The 24,684-nt window shown below is 32.8% G+C and overlaps 1 protein-coding gene and 1 pseudogene across 1 annotated transcript in view; one reads left to right on the top strand and one right to left on the bottom strand.

Annotated features, from left to right (window-relative positions):
* Positions 1–24,684, bottom strand: part of Ac3 (Adenylate cyclase 3) — a 399,292-nt gene that overhangs the window by 125,282 nt on the left and 249,326 nt on the right. The window contains exon 3 of the mRNA XM_072532716.1: positions 22,750–22,899. Coding sequence (XP_072388817.1) covers positions 22,750–22,899 — 150 coding nt within the window. The remainder of the gene's footprint in view (positions 1–22,749; positions 22,900–24,684) is intronic.
* LOC140440920 (uncharacterized) lies at positions 7,420–19,205 on the top strand (annotated as a pseudogene).

Here is a 24,684-nt window from a genome sequence, read left to right as displayed (position 1 = left end):
TTCATAATAAAATAGGAATATGGATAATTCCAGTCAGTACAATCTCTAAGTCAATTATAAAAGATCGCCTTTAAGAAGCCCAGCAGAAGATAATGAAGAAAGAGGCAAAAACAGCTGTTGGGAACTGGACAGCAGCGACGGCATAGAAAACCAAAGCGGCAGTAACAGTCAAACCTGAGGGTAAACAATGAGTTTCAATAAGATGATTACGTCATATAGCAATGTGACAAAATTATTTAAGATGGAAGTGGTATACAGACGTTATCCTAATTCTCAAGTAGATTAGGCTAGAGCAGTCAAGACTCGTCTACAAAAATGTACTGAATCTTGGTTTACATCCAAGTATCTCTTTGTTATGTAACAGGTTTAATATTGTAAGTTTAGAGTTAAGAAGAATTATATTTTCGGTGGTTTCATTTTTATATAAGTTGTTACACAACTGTATTGGCTGCAGTGATATATTACGTCAAATTAAATTTAATGCCAAGAATTACTTCCAGGTCGACTATCGTGTTTACTTGTCCACGTGCGTGAACAAATATGTTACTGAAGGCACCCATTTATATTATGTTCAATAATTATAACAAAATATGCAACCATTGTGCTATTTTCTCATGCTCAATTAATCTTCTGGTTAATACCGCACAGATTTATGGAGTACCTTAGGTTGTTCAATTTTTTTTCTTTTATTTTTGTATTTCTTTTTATTTCTTATTTACATAGTGATTTGTTTAATTATGTTGTTCTCACTCTTTATTTTGTTTTTCACCTACTTATTTTTTGTACTTATTTTTGTACTTGATATTTTTGTATCACCTACTGATTGTATACTAATTAAAAATGAATCTTAAATTTTTACCCTAGAAATGGGAAACTGTTGGGTAATAAAACTATTATATGTCCAGATTTAGCCATACGGCTCACACTCGCTTTAAGGGGAAAATTCACTCATCCCAGATACCTACGGTATCAAAAGGATTGAGCTCTGGTGGGACTCTTTCCGTGTTATCGAGACCTAGGTGACTTGGTATGTTGAAGTATCCCCCAAAAATTTTCGTACACATCTGGACGTTGCGAGAAGTACAGCTTTCTGCATGGTCTTATAGAGATATTCATTTAGACCCAGCTGTTTTATGTTCTCTAGGAGGTTTTTAGGAATAACATTAGTAGTAGATAAAATAATAGGTACTGTCAGGATACTTTCCATTCTCCATTGTCTCCTGATTTGTATTTCTAGATCTCTGTACTTGGCGATCTTTTCGTTGTATTTAACAAGTAAATTATTGGTGTTGGGTATCGCCACATCAATAAGTGTTGTTTGCCTAGTAATTTTATTAACTAGTATGAGATCCGGTCTATTATGCGCCACTGTTTGGTCTGTAAGCACAGTGCGGTCCCAGTATAGCTTGTAGTTGTCATTTTCAAGCATTCTGTCAGGGACGTATTGATAATAAGGAAGCGATTATTATTATTATTATCTCTGGATTAGTACGTTAAATCCAAAGAGAGCTTCACGGGCGCCTACGCCTCTACGGAATCTAAATTGGGTTTCTTCAATATCCATATCAAGTATTTGGTAAATGCGTTCATGGATGATTTTCAAAAACATTTTAAGTATGCGAGACATCAGGCTTATGGTGCGATTGTCGGTAAGAGGACATCCATGTACTCATTTTCTATTATTTTAAGGATATCAATAGGCTGTTGATCTGGCCCCGGGCTTTTTTCGTTTCTGGTGTCCTTTAGTGCATACAATATTTCTTCCTTTGTTATTTCTATACTTGTTTCTCTGTCCTCGAAAGATATGTCTTGTAGGTTTCCTCTTTCGTTGTCGAAAAGCTCTACCATATATTATTTCCATCGTTTTAGATTTTCGTCAGTCGTTATCCTAGTATTTCCATTTTTATCTAAAAGTATTATGTTGTGGTTTCTTTTTTACTGGCTTGCTATTTCTTTAAACTTTTTATGTTGGTTGAATAGGTCGTATTTGTTCTGAAGATTTATCTCTTTACTTTTTTTCTCATAGTAAGTTGGTTTGGCCTCTCTTATCATTTATCTGATTTCCTTGCTAATGTTTTGTAATTATGACTGTCTTTATTCTTGGCTTATTTTCTTTGGTCCATCCTGCTGAGCATTTCGTCTGTCATCCAGTGTCTCTCTTTCTTATCAGTTCTTTTAATATCTCTTTGCATGGAACGCTGAGGTCGTTTTCTTAATGTTTCCCATTATTGGTTTATCTCGTAGGTGTTAGTATTTAATTTATCAAAGTTTTCGTATATTTTCTGTTGGAGTTATATCAGCTTCTTTTAGTTTTCTGACACCTTATTTTGGAGATCTTTGGGGTTTTCTAATACGTTTAAGCTTGAGTGTGACATTAGCGATTAGTCACATAGATTTTAACCTCGTCGACATGAAATGTTTAGGTCAAGAATACACGTAATTATTTTTTACGTCTGTAACGTCAAAAAACAACTGGTAATATATTTACATATAATCTTATTACAATGAGAGTGTTACAATGAGATGGTTAAACTAAATTTACATACTTTTTGCTTTCATATCATAAATTTAATGATCATGTGATAACAACCAAATGTTTGAGTATCAGTATGTTATAAAAAATATATAGTGCAATTAGGTTATACACAGTTTGGATTTAGAGTTGGAATGGGAACAAAAGAGGCATTGTGCGCAAGGTACTATTAAAAAAATGTAGGGAATATAGTAAAAACGTATTTATATGTGTTATATATTTCCAAGAAGCTTTTGACAGAGTTTAACACGGTAAACTCATACATGCATTGGCACACATACACCTAGATCCCAACGATATTAATTTAATCAAAAATCTATACTACAATCAAACAGCGGTCATACGGGTGGAAAATAGTGAGAACAGGTGGAAATTCAAAAAGAAGTCTAAAAGAGATGTGTGCTGTCGTCACAATTAATAACCGTGTACTTCCAACTAATATTTCAGGAGGTACTATGGAAAAGAATTGAAGGTGTCAGTATTAGAGCAAACATTACTAATAACATAAGATTTGCAGACGATACCACAATCATGGCGATAAATATAGACGATTTACAAATTCTTGTTAAAATAATTAACATAGAAAGCACAATAATGGGACTAGCAACGCACTTAGATAAAACTAAATACATGGTGTCTTTGAAAACCTCTGTTGACAACATACATCTGATATTGGAGAGTAAAATTTTAAAGAGGGTCAACAAGTATAAATACCTCTAGGCAAAAATTGAGTGTGGCTATCAAATTGAGGTTTATCGAATGTTATGTATTGTCACAACTGCTTTATCGAGTAGAAGTTTGTACTCTGAGAGACTAATCCGTAAAAAATTGGAGGCATTCGAAATGTGTCTACATATACGTATTCTTAAATTCCTTGGACTAAAAAAGTCTTAAACAAAGACGTGTTAAGACGAATTGGACATTACAGAAAGCTTATGAATACCATTAAATAAGAAAAATGTTATTTCTGGGTCACATACTTTGAAGCGATAACTACTCTCTTCACATCATCACGAAAGGAAGAGTAAAGGGAAAAAAGGGAAGAAAGAAGAAACCTTGGCTGAGGAATATCAGAGATTGGACTAATGTTAGTGTTAAAAAGATATTTCATATTGCAAAAGATATGGAAGCGTTAAAAGAAGTGATCGCCAACCTTTGTTACATGACGACGAAATAAAAATAAGATGTTATAAAATAATCATAAGTCATTTAAAAAACTCTAAAAAATTGAACTCATATTCTAAATGCCTACAAAATTGGTTAAATACGTATGCAACTGGAGGGGTAAGTACAACTAGAAGAAAGATTTTTATAATTTTTATTTTTATTTTTTTTTTATTTCGATTTCCGTAGTCATGAACAACTTTCATTTATTAAGGAAGTATTAACGAGAAAAAGAAGAATAGCAGGCAATTTGGATTAGTAGATAAAGATCTACAGTTACTAACAAAAATCTCGTAGCTTTAATTAAACATAAATATAATCAGTTAATTTATTATATTTTCGTAATATAATTTGTAGGTTTGTTATATCTTTTTACATTTTTGGGTATTGTTATTTCTGTCAGGTTAAAATAAACTGATATTAACGACTTACAGATTTTCGTTATCTAACGATTTGAAAAACATCGTGTGTATAACTTTAAAATAAAAATCAAGTCAGTTCTTACAACCTTATTGCTTATGATGTAAAGTGTCATATTAATTGTATTTGGAGAACCCTAGAATATTGATTGGTTTATATGGAACGCTCCTACTTCTACATCAATATCAGATTATTTGAGTATGTCATGCTACACCGATTATTAGTTCAAGTTCAATCAATCATGTGGCAAACAATGTCGTGGCTACTTAGTTTTACTAACAGTTTGAACATTATTGGTCTTTATTTTAATTTTCAACAAGAATTTAGTTAAATTTCAATAGGTAGAATAAATTATTACCTGTATGAAATTTATTTAGGGAAACTTAATGACTAACATTAAAAATATTTAATTTGTTTTATTTACTATATACATTTAAATTATTTTGTCTTTTGAAAATAAAGGTCAAACTGGCAACAGCTATATGTTTTCGAAAACTTGATAGTAGGTAAGTTTTTCTATTAAACTCAGCTCAGTACTTTGCAGCATGCCATATGCCATTCTAGGATCTTCCTATAAAGAACAGAATATTTTTTATAAACCTATTTATGCTCAGCGTTGCGTTTTTGCAACAGTCTTAGCACAACTATACAATGAACTCTATATTTTCTCCTAATATACTAGTTCTGTGAACACTTACAGCTTCCACATTTAAAAGATGTATTCACTACAGGGTACTGTCTACAGCTCGAAAAACTTCCTTTTATTAGCAGGTTAACATTGATAGTTAAAATTTCGCATTTCTGCGTGTTAAAACAGGCAGTTGATTAAATAAATTTGTTTTAATACTCGAATTGCCTCGGTGTATTTATTTGATTGGTCGATCGCATTGAAATATTGGATATATTCTTCAGTTCTAGGTAAGTGAAAAATAAATTTTTTAAAATTCTGTAATTATAGTTTGAACTTTGGTGTTGCGTTTTGGTATCACTGAGCATAAGGATGAACGTCAAAAAACCCAAATATATGACCTTCAGTAGGAATCCAATATATGACACTAGTATCGCAATCATCGAGCAAAAAGACAAAAGAGGGAATGTAAAGGTAGTGGGGGCAAAAATATTGTTAGACAGGAAGTGCCATCTTGAGAGGCCACATTAAACAAGGAAAGAGAAACTCTTTCCTTGTTTGAGAAATCAAATTTAGTTGGGTTATGTAATTGCTGATGTTATTGTTTGTCGCAACTGTCACATGAAATATTATTTGTATTTTCTATTGAAGTTTTTTAACAATTGTTTCACATTTTAGACTATTATTGTTATTATTTAATTAAAACTTTATTGTGTTCTAGTTTTAAAAAAAGTACTTTAAGTATATTATGTATTAATATTATGTTATATTATATTATGTAATATAACAAATAAATAGATAAACTAGAACCCCTACACCACTGTATGATTATTGTGAAGTGTCATGAAATTTAAATTTGGCGCATTCGCATTTCCGGATATGTCGCCCATCAGAGGCCACTTATTTGGTCTTCTTTTCATAACGATTAGATTCCCTCTTTTGTGTTTTTGCTCGATGATCGCAATAAACTGTACATAACCCGAAAAAGTAAACAAATACAAATACTTAGGAACCCTCATCAATGAAACAGGTTACCAAAATCACGAGATAAAAAGACGTATTGAAATTGCCAGGTCTACCTTTATAAAAATGAAAAAATTATTTTGTAATCGTGATATTATTATTCAGCTACGAATTAGAACGTCAAAATGCTATGTATTCAGTACTTTGCTTTACGGTGTTAAGGCATGGACTCTTAAACAGAAGAATGTTAAAAATCTTGAAAGCTTTGAGATGTGGTGCTACCGCAGTATACTAAAAATAAGTTGGTTGCATAAAATTACAAGTAAAGAGGTAATACGCAGAATAAATAACGATCCAGAAGTTATACTAAATATAAAAAAGAGAAAACTTGAATACTTTGGCCACCTGATGAGAGGACAAAAGTACACATTCCTACAAAATATAATGCAAGGAAAAATCCAAGGACGCAGAAATCCAGGCCGTAGAAGAATGTCCTGGATGAGAAATTTAAGAGAGTGGTTTGGCTATACCACTAACGAATTATTCAAAACAGCAGTAAATAAAAATTAGAATCGCCCTAATGATATCCAGTCTCCAGTAGGAGAGGCACTCAAAGAAGAAGATCACTGAGCACAAACAAATATAAAAAAAATGCATTTATTTTTTGTTACATTTTCGCAATATTGCTCTTACCGTTAATACTACTATAAAAGGTTTCAATGAATTAATTGAAAATGTTTAAAAGAAATTTGTCGAACACATTTTTGAATAGTCTAACTTCAGCTGTCTAGCGTGCGGCCTTATCCTAGCAGCTTTCTACTCAGCCTATCGCTAGGATGCTGATCCCTACCAGTTGTAAGAGGCGACCAATGGGATATCCTGCTGTCTAGCAGCGGCCGTGTCCAAGTAGATCTTCGGAGCGAAAGAACGAATGAGAGTTGGGCGCTTGAGGGTCGGGATCGCAGCAACGAGCACAGGGCACAATCTAGTTCTTACGTTCCGTACGTGACCATGGCCATCGTTTAAGGAGTCGGTAGTAGGTATGTAGGCTACTATAGCAGAACCCACAGTTAGAAGTTAGTGCAGGTAAGATAGGCAATGTATTTCTTACGGGAGAACGGCCGACCACGTTGCCGGTTTGCCGTTGCCACTGGAATATACGCGCACACAAAAATTGCCTACGGTTGTATAAAAGACTCTAGTTATTGCTTTAAATTAAGCATTATTTAATCATCGATGTATAAATAAGAGAGTTACATTGTCAGACTAAATAATTACATAAAGAAAAATACTATAAAAAAGTAAAATATATCAAAAATTTATTGTTGATAGCTTATCTATGTTTATCAATTTTTAAATGTTTTCATTCTTTACGAAATTAAGATCATTAAGTCATTGGGAGAAGCAAATTAGTTTTAATCCTCCATTGTCCAGGCAAACATGTCTCTTTGTCGATTTAGGTACTGGCCATTTGACCAAAAAATTATAAAAGCCCAGTATTATTTCATTTTCGCAAGCGGATGAAAGTATCTACATCATGGACCCATTGCCAGTATCTGTCGTGAATTTCGAACAGCGTATAACTCTTAGTGTGCAAGTAAAACGTGTGGTGTTAAATGTATTAAACTATTATCTGAACACAAAAAATGGTGACAGCTTGACTATTTCTGTGGAAAAAGTTTCGAAAATGTGCGGTGTGAGTGTTCGCAAAATGTATGGCATCTGCGAAGGGGCCAAGCAAGGAGAACTGAAACCGGTACAAAAAGGAAGAAAGACAGTTTCCAGTCCAATTCACGTAAGAAATATCAAATATGGAAAATTGTCTATGATTTTTTTAGAAGACATACCACCAACCGTCAATAGCTTTATCAGGAACAGAGCAAAGGATGATAAGAACCTACCACCCATTTTAAAGACCACATTTCGTAGGTGCAGCAAGTAGAGCAACAGAGATGGAATTCCTAAGGAGAAGCTGCAGAGTAACAAGAAGAGATAGAATAAATAACATGGAGATTAAGAGGAGAATGGGAATGAACTCCGACATAATAGACTACATCGAACAGAAGAGGTTAACCTGGTACGGATATGTCAGAAGAGCAGACCAAAATCGGTGGATAAATAGAATAACAGAGTGGAGCCCGATAGGAAGAAGAAAGAGAGGCAGACCCCGAAGATCTTTGAGAGATGAAGTGGACGAAGCAATGAGTAGAAGAAACCTACAGGAAGGGGACTGGCTAAACAGGAAAAATTGAAGAAAACGGTTGAGTGAAGGAATACAGTGAAAACTGTGGAAATCCTTGTATATATATATATATATATTGCGTAGGTGAATAAATGACATGGGTTTTAAATATGGTAAAAGAGGGCGAGATTCGATAATGATGGAAAGAAAAAATATCATATCCTGGAGACTCAAGTATCTCATACAAATAAAAACATGGAGAAAGAAGGATAATGTAACCCTAATTTATACCGATGAATCTAGGACTAACGTGGGTGCCTCAGTCAAAAAAGAATGGAGGGACACAACGATCAAGAATCCGCGAGATGTCTTTATAAAAGGGCTCTCGACTGGACTGAAAGCTTCAAACCAAAGAGGTCCTTTAAAAACAAAGAAAGAGTTGTCGTTTTGGATAAAGAAATCAAATGTTTTATTCGATTAGCCAATCTTTAATTTGCCTTTAGTTCCACAATTATTTTGGGAAATCAAATATGCGGGAGTCGTATGACGAGCAGCGGCATAATTATGTAAACAACTTCAAGAAAGTAGAAAAAAAATGTTTGCGGTTGACAATTTACCTAAAGATATTAAACCAGTGATAAGGAGATGATTTAGAGGATGAGGACGATTTAGATATAGATTGCGATTAATAACAATTAACAAAAAATATCTCATTTTCTTGGTACTGTACGTACAGTACATTTAATTTATGATCTTCTTAAACCTAATACCTTATTGTAAAGGGAAAAGCACGATTAATACAATCGTGAGTGTACTCGAAGTATCGTGCAACAAAGGGAATGAACAACGCTGGGCGGCCCTGCTGTTGTTTGATGTTAAGAATGCATTCAATACGCTGCAGTGGAACTAGGTAATGAAGGCAATGAGGAGAGAGAATATATCGGTTACATGATGAATGTGGTGGTAGAGTATCTGTCCGAGAGAAGGATTATTGTGGGGGTTACGGGGTTCCGAACTGTGAATACAGAGAGGGTGCAACCCCATTCGCATTCGCAGATGACCTCGCTGTACTGGGAGTGGCCCGGGATAAGCCAGATCTCAAATACCGGGTTCGGAATGTAGGCCGCGTTTTAAAGAAATGGATGACGCAGCACGGACTGAAACTTGCGACAAAGAAAACCGAAGCCATCATTCTGAAGGGAAAAAACAGGCAAAGTGTTGAACTATAATGTGCGGGACTATGTCTAACACCCAAGAAACAAGTAAAGTACCTAGGAGTGACATTGCACCAAAATTGAAAAAAAGGGAAGCACGTGCGAGAGGTAGCCCTGAAGACTGCAATAGTGCAGCTGCGTTGGGAAGGGTGATACCCAACATTGGGAGACCCAAATCCGAAAAGAGGAGGGTCTTACACGTTGTTGTACAGTCGATCGTCCTCTACGCGGCACCAGTCTGGAGCGAGGCGGTAGAAATAACGGCCTATAGGAGGCTCATGATACGAGTGCATAAAACAGTTCTGTCGCAAGTGGCATGCGCCTACAGGACTGTGTCTGCGGCAGCCTTGTGGACCATCACTGGATGTGTTCCGTTGCATGTTTTCGCGGTGAAAAGAGAAGAGCTCTATGAGAGAAGAGGCATAATTCTTACTATGGCCGAGAGAAGACAGGAAAAGAGAAAGATGGGTGAACTGTGGCCACAGGCGACTGAATTATTTCCTAATGCAGGTGCATAGAAGACACGGGTGCTTCTTTTATATATACAAATTATTTGCTATAATATGATTGTTTGTATTACCAATATTTCATTTGTCTTAACGACGAATCATTTTCTATTGTTTTATAAAAATAATTACTTTTCTAAATATTATTTGGAGAGATTATACTGGAGTGTGCGTATTTATATCCTATTGTTTCTAGTGCATGTAATAAAATTTTAACTTTAGAAATTCTGCTAATAAGCACTGGAGATTTCAATAATAAAAAAAATAAGATAGATGTATTTGATAGAAAATAATATAAAATTATTTTACTTAAAATTACTAAATAAACTAACCTATTACACAATTTGTGGGATAATAAGCGGATTAACTCAAACTAAAATTCTCTATAGAGCTGTCCTTTTTGAGAGAAAATTAATGGGATCCCTAGAGTTCTAATTGAATCTGTTTTCAGTATCGCTATTGACTCAAAAGTTATATAATTTTCCAAGTTAAAGTTAAATATAGTTATTAGTAAAGTTACTTAAAAATCAATGCATGCGTATAATTTTAATTAGTGGGTATTTTAAATAGGAGCTTAGCGCTTAATAAGACAAAATAATTGGAACAGTACGGTTAACAAAATATACAAAGAGATACATGATAGAGGTACATGTTTATTGAATAATATAAGAAGTATTGGTTTCATTAAGTGTCGAAAAAAATCCTTATTCGTTAAATCGAAAATAATAATAATTCCATATTTACGGAATATAAAAAGTATCGGTTTTATAAACTGTCGAAAAAAATCATTAATGGTTAAATCGAAATTTATTTACTCCCTCATTCAATATCTTTTAGGTAAAAACTACCACTTTAGATGTTTAAAATCAAAATTGATCAAATGCAGTACTTTGTTTCAAAGGATTTGAATTCACTATTTTGCAAAATACGAGGATATATTAATATTTAGTTATTCTACATCGATTTCGTGGATAAAGTAAATATAACGATATTATTGACATCAACAGCTATCTGTATTTGAAATAGATGAGAATTAAGCAGGTTTACAAAGATATGTTTAATACATTTGACTATCAATATCCTTTATAATGCGACCATGAAAATTTGTATTTAAAGTTTCAAAAGAGGTAAATTTTCTATTAAAGATGACCTCCAAACGGAAATAAGAGTATAATTTTAATAATATTTTCCATAATAAAGTTAGTGAAAACAAAATATCGTAATCGTCTATATAGAGGGTGAGTCACCACTAACGGGACGGAAGATTATAGCGAAACGGTAAAAGATTTTGAAAAATTTTAAATGTATAGTATGAAGGTCGATAAAGGCTACATTTTTAAATTATTTTGAAATATACAGGGCATCCCAATAAAGTGCGGCGTATCAAAGTTATATTTTTTCTTATGGAACACCCTTTATTTTATTGGATTTTCTAATTGTCTGCAAAAAATAAGGTATAGTTTCAAAAGACTTCCCTATACATATGTACAGAGTGTTCTGAGTTATGTCGAATTTTCTTAAAATGTAAAACTTTAAACGAGGACTCATTCTTAATTTATTTTAGCAATTCTAATAAAATTACTCATACATCTAAATAGCTGGATATTGGTCGAATGTATTTCATGATTAATTATTAAACATTTATTTACAGGGTGTTCAAAATTTGAAGTTTCATTATTGGATTATTCAATGTGTAATATAAGGCTTATTTTAAATGGAACATCCTGTATATTAATAAATTATTAAATTAAAAACAATTCTCTTTCGAATGATATACGTATGTCCTATAACTAGGACTGATAGTTTTGCCGTAATTTAAAATTGTGTTAAACGGAAATCGATTTTAAATATTTATGATTGTTACTTTCGATTTGTAAACCCATCATATTGACATATTGTTATAAACGAAACCAGTGTAGTTGTAAATACATTATTTGTACCTAAACTAAAAGTTTTATGTCTTTAGAATTGTATTCGTTGGGAATAAGATAATTAGTATGAAAATATGATGAAAAAAAAATAAAAAAAATTTGTTGAAAATATAATGTTTTTTAGATTTTCTACGGTTCATCAAGTGAAATGCAACTGCGCAAAGGTTACAGTTTTCAAAAATGACGTAGATATTAACGTTATGTTTAATTTTTTATATTATTTTAAATATTAAAATAGGTTTAATATTAAAATAAGTATAAAACTGTAAAATATACACTCTGGGCCAAAATTAACCGGTCACCTTAAAAATGGGTAATTTTTGATTTCTTATATCTCCTAAACCTGTTGTCCGATTCAAGTGATTTTTTTTAAATGTTATAGCCTTATTCTTTGACAATATCTCTATAATAATATTGTTGTTAAACAGGTAAATTTTCATTGTATACTGCGTGTACGAACCAAACTGTGTTTTTTTCTTAAAGTTTGCATCACCCTGTGGAATATTGTAGCATTTGTAGAATACTGAAATTAAATCGTAACTATAGCCTCATGCTTTTTCAACATTTTGTTTTTTGATTGATTCGCTTATGTTGGATAATACAAAAGTTAGGTGCTTTTAGAACTAGACATGTTTATTATCAATTTGTATCTCCTCGGAAGAGAAAAAATAACCTTTTTGAAAAAAAGTCGTTTGTTACAGTAAAAATCCAATGAATAAAATCTTCGAAGAAAATTCAAATTAACAATATTTGGAAATCAAAGTCTAATTGAAAAAAAAAGGGTATCAATAATGGGTGTTGCCACCTCTAGCCCTTAGGACTTCTTGGGGCCGGTTTGGCAATCCATTCATGATATCCTGGATATCAGATTGGGGGATATTGTGCCACTCTACTGCAGCTGCCTTCAGCTCTTCAAAGGATGCAGGGGTTGGTACTCTTGTCCTTACCCGTCTTTTGAGGTTGTCCCAGATATGCTCAATTGGGTTAAGATCAGGACTGTGTGCTGGCCATGGTAGAACTTGAATCCCGACCTCATTAAGGTACACACAGGTAGATCTTACTATATGACAATGTGCATTGTCATGCATTAGTCTGAAGTTATCACCAATGAATGGTGCAAAGGGCATAACATGGTATTGGAGAACTTCTTGCACGTATACTTGGGCATTCACACTGCCTCTACCGAACACAACTAGATCAGTACGCGCTTCGTAAGAAATACCTCCCCAAATCATTATTGACCTTCTCCGGTAAGCCACTGTTTCGGTTATAGTGCATACAGCAAACCTTTTATTTTGACGCCTATGGACACGTTGGCGTCCATCTAGACCTTTCAGGGCTATTCTGCTCACATCTGAGAACAGTATATTCTTCCATTCCGCCATAGTCCAGTTAGCATATTCTCGCGCAAAATGAAGTCTAGCCCTACGGTGTTGTGAGAGCAGTTGTGGTGAAAAGCCTTCAAGTTTATTTCTGACAGTCTTCTTCTAATTGTTTGTCTACTCACACTAACGTTTCTTACCTCAAGAAGAGACCTACGAGCTTCAGGAGAGGTGCAAAAGCGATTTCTCAATACTTTAGTGACAATGAAGCGGTCATCTCGAACTGAAGTGCACCGTTTTTGGCCTTGTCTTTGCCTGCGGTTGTACGAAACTTAAAAAATATTCACTCACAATGATATAAAATTGCAATTTTAATTGTTAATTTTAATTACAAATTTAATTTTAATTACAAATTTTCCAGAATTGTTATTAACTCGGAAACAGATTTGCAACAATGTCGTACAACGACTATATGTCAAAAATCCTTCAATGACACAAATTTACTAAACAAACTTTCACAGTTAATGTAAACAAAACAATAATAAAGGTGGTGGGATTAATTTTGTTGGTGATTTAAATCGTCTGTATTGATGAAAAACATGACTAGTTGTTAAACTACCTAACTTTTGTATTATCCAACATAAGCGAATGAATCAAAAAACAAAATATTGAGAAAACATAAGGCTACAGTTAGGTTTTAATTTCAATATTTTAAAAATGCTAAAATATTCCACAGGGTGATGCAAACTTTACGAAAAAAACACAGTTTAATTCGTTCACCCGGTATACAATGAAAATTTACCTGTTTAGCAACCATACTATTATAACGATATTATCAAGGAATAAGGCTATAACATATTAAAAAATCACTTAAATCGGACATCAGGTTTAGGAGATATAAGACAACAAAAACTACCCATTTTTAAGGTGGCCGGTTAATTTTGGCCCAGAGTGTATGTATTTCGTTGAATTCATAATAGTAATAATAATAATAAGATGTACCTATAACTTCTTAAGTGCTTACGAGCACACACTGTTTTTTTGAAAACAATTAAATACATAACGAAACAGAAAGAATTTTAATAAAACAAATAATATAAAATGATACAAAATGAATAATGAACATAAATAATCAAAAACTTAGTATAACTAAAAAACGTTCAGATATGTAACAGGTGTTTAAATTGCTTGCCATCTTGTGCAATACAACAAGCAATTCTATCTTCGAATGATTTACTTACATTATTTAACATAGCAGGAGTTATTGAAGCAAACGCGTTTGTAATTCTTAATTTCATGTCATCTCTAGTAGTAGGAGGTGTAGCGTATACAATATTTTTAATATAACCCCAATTAAAAAAATCCATTAGGTTAGTCCTGGTGACCTAGGGGGCCAATTATATGAACCACCTCTACCTATCCATCTGTTTGTAAATTTTCTGTTAAGATAGTTCCTAACATTACGTGAGAAATGAGCAGAAGCTCCGTCCAACTGGAGTCACATTTTTGTTCGTAGACCAAGTGTAAGGTTCTCAAGCAGTGTCCCAAAATCTTGTTTTAAAAAATTTAGGAAATTTGTCCCATTGAGATGTCCGTCAAAAAATACGGGCCGATAACGTACTCGCCCATACTGCCGCCCCAAACATTAACACTCCATCGGTGTTGGCGATCAACAGTACAAAATTAATGTTTATTTTCTGTGTCATAATAATAAAAATTGTCTATTTACTAGACCATTATTATGAAAAGTTGATTCGTCTGTGAATAATACATTTCTAAAAAAATCAGGATCTTTTTCTCCAACTTTATTCAAAGTCCATAAACAAAAATGTAAACGGTTACCATAATCTTGTTCTGTCAAATGCTGGTGAAGTTGAATGTGATACGGATGAAAGTAGTTGGTCTTAAGTATTCTACATAAACTAGTTTGACTAATTTCTAATTCACCCGAAATTTTTCTTGTACTAATATTTGGGTTTTCCGCAACAGAAAGCAGGACATAAATTTGTTAATGTTATCACCAATAACTGGTTTACATTCTCCAATGCAAAGTACTATGTCAACTCTTTCATGGATAGCGTAATTCTTCATTTTTAGCAATATTGAAAGCTAAATATTACACACGAATGTATTACCAGACCGTAATGTCAGAAATTAACTAACTATATCTTTTGTTTTAAAATCAATATACCCATGAAGAGTTTAAATAATTGTACATTACGCAAAAAATATGAGACTTAAGTATAGGACATCTTTAACCGTTCAAAAGAGGAAACTTTTTTTAGTATTACATGTTTGGGACTTTTCATTTTGTATAATATAGGATTTTTAGGTCAGTTTTGCAACAGTGTGTAGTTGCAACCTGTAAGACTAATGGAGATATTAACGTAAATTAGACTAATGGACATATCCATATCCATTTAAAATAAGCCTTATTTTAGATATTGAATAATCCAAAATTGAAACTAAGTTTTTAACACCCTGTAAATACATGTTTAATAATTAATAATGAAATAAATTTAACCATTACCCAACTATTTCGCTGTAAGAGAAAATTTGTTATAATTACTTAAATAAGTCGAGAATTTTTTTTTGCTTATAATGTAGTAAGTTGTGGTCTATTTTGTATTATTTGTTTTAATAAAATTCTTTCTGATTCGTTGTGTATCAGCAAGTAAAAGTATAAAGTATACACATTTGTTTACAACTACATTGGTTTCATTTATAACAAATATGTCAAAATGATGGGTTTAAAAGTCGAGACCAACAACTATAAATATTTTGAAATCGAAAAGAAAATTTTAAATTACGCAAAATCTATCACTCTTGGTTATAGGGCATCCATATATCATTCGAAAGTGAAAAATTTTTTTAACATAATAATTCATTAATATACAGGGTGTTCCATTTAAAATCAGCCTTATATTACACATTGAATAATCCAATAATGAAACTTCAAATTTTGAACACCCTGTAAATAAATGTTAAATAATTAATCATGAAATCCATTTAACCAATATCCAACTATTTAGAGGTATAACCAATTTTATTAGAATTTTTTAAATAAGTTAGGAATGAGTCTTCGTTTAAAGCTTTACATTTTAAGAATATTCCACATAACTCAGAACACTCTGTACGTAGGTATAGGAAAGTTTTATGAAACTATACCTAATTTTTTGCTGACAATTAGAAAATGTAATAAAATGTAGGGTGTCCCATAAGAAAAAATATAACTTTGATACGCGGCACTTTATTGGGACGCCCTGTATATTTCAAAATAATTTTAAAACGTAGCCCTTATCAACCTTTAAACTATAAATATAGGGAAGTTTTATGAAACTATACCTAATTTTTTGCTGACAATTAGAAAATGTAATAAAATGTAGGGTGTCCCATAAGAAAAAATATAACTTTGATACGCCGCACTTTATTGGGACGCCCTGTATATTTCAAAATAATTTTAAAACGTAGCCCTTATCAACCTTCAAACTATAAATTTAATATTTTTTCAAAATCTTTTACCGTTTCGCTGTAATCTTCCGTCCCGTTAGTGGTGACTCACCCTGTATATGAGCTTTTTTACCCAATATCTAAATCAAGCTTTTAACTAATTTATTCCAACACTTACGTGCCTACTGTATAATTTTTAATTGCCTATGGTAAAACACATTTTTTTTTTCTAATTCAATCCAAATATTCTAAAGCATGCCCCGTATTTGTATGCCCATTAAATTACTTCCAGCTAATATTTTTATTCCATTCCCCAAATAAAAATTCCACAAATACATGTTTTAGCCGGCTTTATAAAAAAATATTACTCATCTTTAATAACCTCCGTCATTCTTACGTGGCTGCAATATTAGAAACCCTAAAGCAAAACAAATTACACCAATTTGGGAGAAAAATTTCGGAACGAAACTTACAAATCCCAAGTGCTTATGTGAACACAGCAATATATATTTTTCTTTTTTACATCGACGGATGTTCTTTGTGTTGCGTTTTTTAATTTAAATTAAAATTGTAAATTTGTCAGATTTTCTTTTACTATATATTGATATATTGGTATATATTGATCAAATATAATTTATAAATAAGCCATAATTTTACTTTAAAATAAATTTAATTTGACGTTATGATTTCCACTTCGGAAATTATTCAAAAAATACAATATGTGTAAACGTATTATAGTAAAGTTTCGTCATGCAGTGACGATTCCTTTACGCCTTAAAATCCGTAAACGATTCGATTTACAAGCGGCATGTGATCGTCTTGTGTTAGAGTTTCCATGCTTTAACAGAGGAAATTTTGGGTGCATCCTTATATCTACAAAAACTACAACAGAAGGTTATTTATTGCCGCCAAAGAGTTGTCGGAAGATGACTCTAAATTCTACACATTTTACAAAATATCTAAAAATACATTTAAAGAATTGGTGTTGATTGTAGGTCATTCAAAAGCACAATACTCATGCGTGAGTGTGTCAGTTCAGAAGAAAAACTTATGATAACACTTAGGTAAGTAAAAGACGTACTATATCTTGGTATATTTATTAATAAAATATTACATTAATATTTGTAAGAAACTATGTTGTTACATATTGGTCGAAGGAGAAGAAATGTTATCAGTAATAACTGTGCTGCAATTACTTCTATGAAATGAAGTTGTGGCAACATCATTGGGTGAAGAATCGGGTATGCCGACTGTATTAATTGAAAATCCACTTGAGATGTGTGATGCTTATTCGTGGTGGTGATAGTCTATTTTTGAAGTATCGTGTATCGGAAAGTCTTGAGTTAGATTATTTTGTTCTTGTTGTCTTATTAACTGTTCGATTAACGTTAGAGTTTGCATTTTGAACGTTCGTAAATTTTTATCAGATAGGGTTTTTACATTAGGTAGTAAACTTAAAAGGAACATCTTTCGATCATCATCTGGTGATTGGAGGGTATTCCTATCTTTTTTTCTATTATTTACATATTGTAAAACTGCTTGATCAACAGCGTCATCTTGTCTAATACATTTTTCTTTTTTCTCTGGCTAGAGATAGTTTCTTTAACACGTTTTGATGATTCGATTACTAACCAGTTATTATTTCCTTCAGTATTATTTTCAGCTATTTTTCGTTTGGCGGTGCTTGAGATGATTCGTCTTCATCTGGCTGCGTCAATACCTCAGTGTCTGGTAGCGAGATATTCCAGTATTTTCTAAATGTTGGACCGGTCTTATATATGGCAATACAAACTGCATAACATCGTGCAAATAGTCAGGTTATTTTGCTTTTGCTGAAGAGCCAGATGGGGAGCTTTTAGGCTCCGGCCAATCCCATTGCCAATGTTCTTTCATTTTTTTTACAATCAGCCTCTGCAAAGAGTAAATATTATTAGAATATGTGTACAAGCTTAAATATTCAGTTCTTATACATTTTTACTTTTGTTTTTGTTTCAGGTATTTAGCTACTGGCTGCACATTTGCTGCCCTAGCTTTATATCTTCAAAGAGGTGATCGTACCATTGGATTAATTATAGAAGAAACTACAAATGCCGTATGGAATTCGTTAAAAGAACTATATATGGTATTACCAAATAAAGAAAAATGGAAAGATATAGCACAGAAATTTTTTGAATTAGGCAATTACCAAACTGTCCATGGGCGGTCGATGGAAAATACATTATAAATACAAATCTTCCAATTTTTATTATAAAAATTATTATTCTGTTATTTTACTGGGTTGCTGTGATGCTGATGGTATCTTTGCTTCAATAGAATATGGGTATGCTGGACGAAATAGTGACAACGGCATCTTTCGGGTGTCGATATTTGGTCGTTGGTGGGAAAGCAACAATACTTTACCACCGTCAACTGAACTTCCTTATGACGAAAGTGACAATAAGTTCCCATACTATTTTGCAACAGACGCCGCATTTCCTCTAAGAAAAAATGTCATGAGATCATACCCTGAAAGAGATATTGATATTAAAAAGCGAATTTTCAATTACAGATTTTGGCGAGGTAGAAAAACTATAGAGTGCATATTTGGAATGATGACTTAAAAATTTCAGGTTTTGTTAACACCTATCAGATGTCGACAATACTAAACTAGTATCTCAATAATCCAGTGTGCTTGTGTATTACACAATTTTATTCGAAAAAAGACGGTGCATTGTATACAGTACCTTCAGCACTTACTACAATACAAAATATCCCATAAAATGTAAGAAATGTGCCAGACATAGACAACTTAAATATAGATGAAAATTCTTCACCTCAACATTTACGAAATTACTTAGCAAATTTTTATTACAAAATACTGCTTTACCATGGCAATGGAATTATTTTTTCTAAAAGATGAAAATTAATTTAATCAATATGTAGGTCTAATTAAGTTCTTTTATTATTTGAAGAGGAACTAACGTTATAGTAAAAGTCCGCGATCTATGCATGAAGTCTTTATTACATAAAATAAACTGTAATGATGTTATTTACATCTACAATACACAAGATTACGGATAATTGTCTGCGAAATAAAATATCAAACACCCTCGTCGTTAATTGGTTTCGTCTTTCGTCTTTTTCGGCGTGCACGATAATTTAAGTCTATTCAGTTCGGGCGACAAAAATCGAATCCCGTTTAGCTCAGAAGGAATGTGTGATCTCGTCTACCTATCTCCTGTCTCCTTCGCTCCTGAATCCCGTCTCTCTTATAGCGACTTAAGCATATTGTTTAAGTGGTATCTTGCAGTGGCGTAACTAATGAATAAACCTATGCTAAATACTTATACTAAGAAATATTCCTACAAATATATGTACCTAAATAACAATTAAGTTTTATTGTAACCTACCTGACCACTGTATTTGCCTGGCTACTGCTGACCACGCTTTTTCAGTGACATCTTTTCTGAAGTACTCTTGTAGGGTATTATTATATTCTTCTTCTTGCAGTACCGTCTCCTATCGGAGGTTGGCTACCATCATAGCAATCTTTACTTTGTTGGCTGTAGCTCTAAACAACTGTATTGAACTGCACCCATACCACTCCCTTAAATTTCGCAACCAGGAAATCCTCCTACGTCCCACATTTCTCTTTCCCGAGATTTTTCCTTGGATTATGAGTCTAAGCAGAGAGTACTTTTCTCCTCTCATTATGTGGCCCAGATATTCCAGTTTTTTTGTTTGTATGGTTTTTATGACTTCGCATTCCTTCCACATTCTCCTGTAACACTACATCTTGAATGCCTCAATGTTTTTGATGTTTATATTTTTCAGAGTCCAGGCTTCCATGCCGTACAGCAGAACGGAAAAACATATCACCTTAACATTCTCGTTCTTAAGTTTATATTTATGTCCCGGAACTTTTTCATTTTGACAAACGATTGTCTCGCTATCTCTATTCGCCTCTTGATTTCTCTTGTCTGGTCATTAGTATCAGTGAAGCAAACCCCTAAATATTTGTATGACGTAACTCTTTCAACTGGCTGATTATTTATGGTTAAATTCACATTGGTGTATAGCTTCTTTGTTAGAATCATGAATTTAGTCTTTTTGATGTTCAGTTTTAGACCATACTTTTTGGTATGGGTGTTTATGTTTTCCATCAAAAACTGTAAATTTGCTAGGTTATCTGTGACTGTTAGCGTGTCATTAGCGTATCGTATATTGTTAATTATCTCTCCGTTAATGTTCATACCAATGTTTTGCTCTAGGAGCGCTTCCTGACATATTGTTTCGCTATATATATTGAATAATAGTGGAGAAAGCACAAAACCCTGACGCACACCTCGACGAATCTCAATTTCTTATCTTAATATTATTATATAAACACTGATAATTTTCAATCAGTTGGACAAATTTTAATATTTGATCCGCCATTCCTCCAAAATTCTGTCAAAAAAAGTGTTCTAACACTAAAGCGTACTGCAAGCGACTGACATCGTTGTACGCCTGGCGGCTTGAAGCTTGTCTGCGTTGACGATTCCGCGCCGCTTACGCTTCGTGTACAGTATTCCATAAAAACACAAGTGAGCAGCGCGAAAGCGTATGCTTTTCGTGCGTCGCATCTAATACGCATCTATGACGATACGCTTCGTGTGCATTATGCCTTAGCGTTTTGTATTTTGAGAACAATTTTCGAAGTGAAAATCGTAACGTCGAATTAAACTTATTTTAAAGTAGAATTGTGGCTTATTTTCACAAAATATTATTAATTTAAAAACATATTGTATTAAGTTGCCACAATCAAATAGTTTAGCATAAAACCAATTTTTTTAAATACTAAACACTAAGAAACGAATGTACAACCTATTAATCTTGCAAAGCTGCAGATTGGGGTAAAGTTCTTGACTAAATCCCAAAAGATATTTTATTTATTCCTGGTATACCCATAGTACTTGTATCAATCTTTATTGAACCTTCTCAGAGCCCCCGTAAACTTTACCCAAGCTCTGTCTTACGGTGCTTGTTCCAGTACAGTTCCAATACAGTCCCTGTAGAACCCTTATTATGGTTACTTAAGAAGAGGAGAGGCAAAGGTCGGCTTTCCGTTCGTTCGAAATTTTTTATTAGGATTCATTTTAATGTAGGCATTACAAGCATTGAAATAATATGATTTTAAAGCCTAAAAATTCTTCTGAGTAGACAGAGCAAAACTATGATATTTTCCTCCTCGAACTCTAATGAATCCACACTGTTTCAATGGAGCTATGTCCATCCAAAATAAGCACGACTATTCCCTTCCACTTCCTTGGTGCAAAATGGTTCCTTAGTCACAGAAGGAAAATGTCAACTGTTACGTACGCCAACTTTTGTGACATGAAACTTATGGATCCAGGCAGCATACCATCATTATATTCGGCTTTTTCATTTTTTACCTTCAAAACACATGCTGGAGGTTAAAACATACCCTCTTGACACAATCATGAAACAGCGGCGCTAGAAATAGGTATACACGTTTGAAAAGGCCTTAACCATACCGCCCTTGCCCGAGTTCACTATTTCTACGATTTAGCATGGGTGAAATGATAAATAGCACGGCAAGAAGTTCACAATGTAGAGGCAACGATTTCCAAGTTATGTCGTATATAAACAGTCTACGCTAGGAAGGCACAATATATCGAAAAATACTTCACAGACTAAGCTACCTGAAGCAACGTCTACAAATGCATGCATTGTATAAAAATTATTGAGCACCGCAAACAGTTTTGCACAAATTACTTACGATTTTTAAAACGAGATTGGTTTTCACAACATGTTCGCTGTATAAATGATAATAAACTGTCGATATTTAGATTTAGAGAGACATAAGTGTACCACGAAATGAAATAGAGCATTTCACCATTTCATCCGATTCACCATATCAGCCTAAATTACCTTAATAAATATTATTTGAAATTTATTTCTAATAATCTAAACGATTAAATCGCATATTTCTCGAAGACAATTAAATTGTATTGTTAATAATATAGTATCAATATTATGTAAAAATGATATTTACATGATATATTGTAATTAAAGTCTAAAAAGTTTAGTCAAAAGTTTCTATGCAATTTCATCACCACGAATCATCCATAACCAACCTCTGTAACAAAATATAAGATAATAAATAAAATACTATTATTTGTCTAAAATTCTGTCTGCCTGCTCATTATAATAACAATTTTTAAATATGAAGTGGATTTTAGATATGAAGATCTTTTAAACTGCGACCTTTTATTAACATATATTTTAACCCGCCCTGTATGAAAATGTCCATTAAAAAGAGTGTATCCAATGTCTTTTTAACCAGGCACTACGTACACATTTTAATTTACAAGGTAAATGTATTGTTTTTCAGATTTTCTCACGCTAATCTAATCTTGGACCTAATCTTGGAAAAATTAAAATTTAATCTCACCTGCTCAGCACTTTGTTCTTCGATAACCAGCTTAACCTCCAGCGACTGCCTTGTCTCGAGAAAAGCTCTTCGTTGTTGTTTATCCTCGACGAGAAAAGACGTGAGTCCCAACAAATTTGTTGTCATCAGCAAAATACAATTAGACAGGTGCTGAAAAAGAAGGTTAATATCAGCGAAATTGGTTTACTGCAGCGGATGGGAAAACCAATAAGGTTCATGTTAGTGAAAAAGAGTACAAATGTTACATAAATTGCAGTGTCTTTGACATAAAAACTATTAAGATACCATTCTTATTTAACATTTCTCTTATTTAGTACATGCACATTTAGGTTTATGTTAGTAATTAAATGATATTGTTAAACACACTGCTAGTGAGTCGTCCAATGATGATCTTCTGAAAGGATGAATATATCGTATACATAAATTAAACCTAATTGTTAAGTTTAAGCGATAGTTAACAGTACTTACACAATGGTGTATACAAACTTAAATGTAGCGACTGCCAAAAACTTACATCGGTCAAACTAGTAGAACTTTTAACAAATGTATAGCATAACATAAAAGGGCTTTCAATAATAGAAAAACAAATTCTACGTACGCACTTTAACTTCTAGACCAAAATTATTCTTTAAATTACGAATTTTAAATTCTTCACATCCAAAATAAAGGCCTTAAGCTATCTTTATTAGAATCTATGAAAATCAACAAAATTAAAAATACGGACATAATTTTGAGTGACCAACTTGAGACAAATAGTTCTCCCTTAATCAACCTATTCAGTTAAAAACTATAAAGTATAAAGACATACCAAAAATAGATCACTTGAGAAAGGCACTCTGACGAAACAGATGTAGTAATAAAAATCTAAAATAAATTTAATTTTTACACATAAGCTTTTTTTTCTCTTTCTTTTCTATTCTATGCCATTAAAACAAAATGGAATGACCACATAAGTAGAATGGAGAAGACCCGTGTCGTCAAAATAGCAAGAGATAAGTCACCAATCGGCAGAAGAAGTATCGGACGACTGCGCTTCCATAGAGGTATTAATCCGCCAGTAAACAAAATCCTTATTTTAATCCAAAGGATATGATGCTGCAATATTACAGTAAACTGTTTACCCAAAGTTTATTACTTTGTTACCATCTTAATTTGTTAATAACTAATCGTATTTATACGAATAATAAAATTGAGTTTTAAAACCTTCCATAATAATATTTGCCTTTCCTTGAAATAGAATATCATTTTATTAGTGTATACGTTCTATCTGCAGTGTGTTTAATATAAATGCATGCAGTGTGTTGTTAAATCCTTTCTGAAACCAAAGTTACAACTTATACGTTTATACACAAGCCCGTTGAACGTGATTGTTAAAAGTTTACTTTTGCTTGTTTAAATTGGAACATGTAATGCAGGTGAGTGGTATAACAATATTAAGCGCGGAGTTGTAATTTTACTGAAAATTGGTAGCTTGGGTTTATACAGTTTTCTCAAAAACAAACGGGCCAATTAAAGTTTGTTTTTTGTACCACAAAATTGCAAGCATGACGCAAGTTACAGTTATTTTAGAAATTTTAAGAATATAGTGGTGTTTAGACAAAAACAAAAGTAAAGTTCGATGTGATTAAAAAATTATCTTAAAGTCATTGCAATAAAACATATTTGTTATTTTATAAACTATCGCAAAGCTTCCTGGTTAATAAAGGTCTACGTCAGGGGTGTTGTGTATCACCGACCTTGTTTAAAATATATGTTGCAAAAACATTGAAAGAAACGAAAATGCAGAGGCATGGGCGTAGACCTTGGAGAGATTTGCTTGTATACATTGCAGTTTGCTGATAACCAGATTGTTATAGCAAACGATAAAGATGATCTTGAGTACATGGCAAGAAAATTACAAGAAGAATATAGAAAGTGGGGACTAGAAATTAATAC

Source organism: Diabrotica undecimpunctata, chromosome 5 (assembly GCF_040954645.1).
Source record: "Diabrotica undecimpunctata isolate CICGRU chromosome 5, icDiaUnde3, whole genome shotgun sequence".
NCBI classification, from domain to species: Eukaryota; Metazoa; Arthropoda; class Insecta; order Coleoptera; family Chrysomelidae; genus Diabrotica; species Diabrotica undecimpunctata.
Note: the sequence above shows the minus strand (reverse complement) of the source record. Positions and strands in the feature narration are given on the sequence as shown.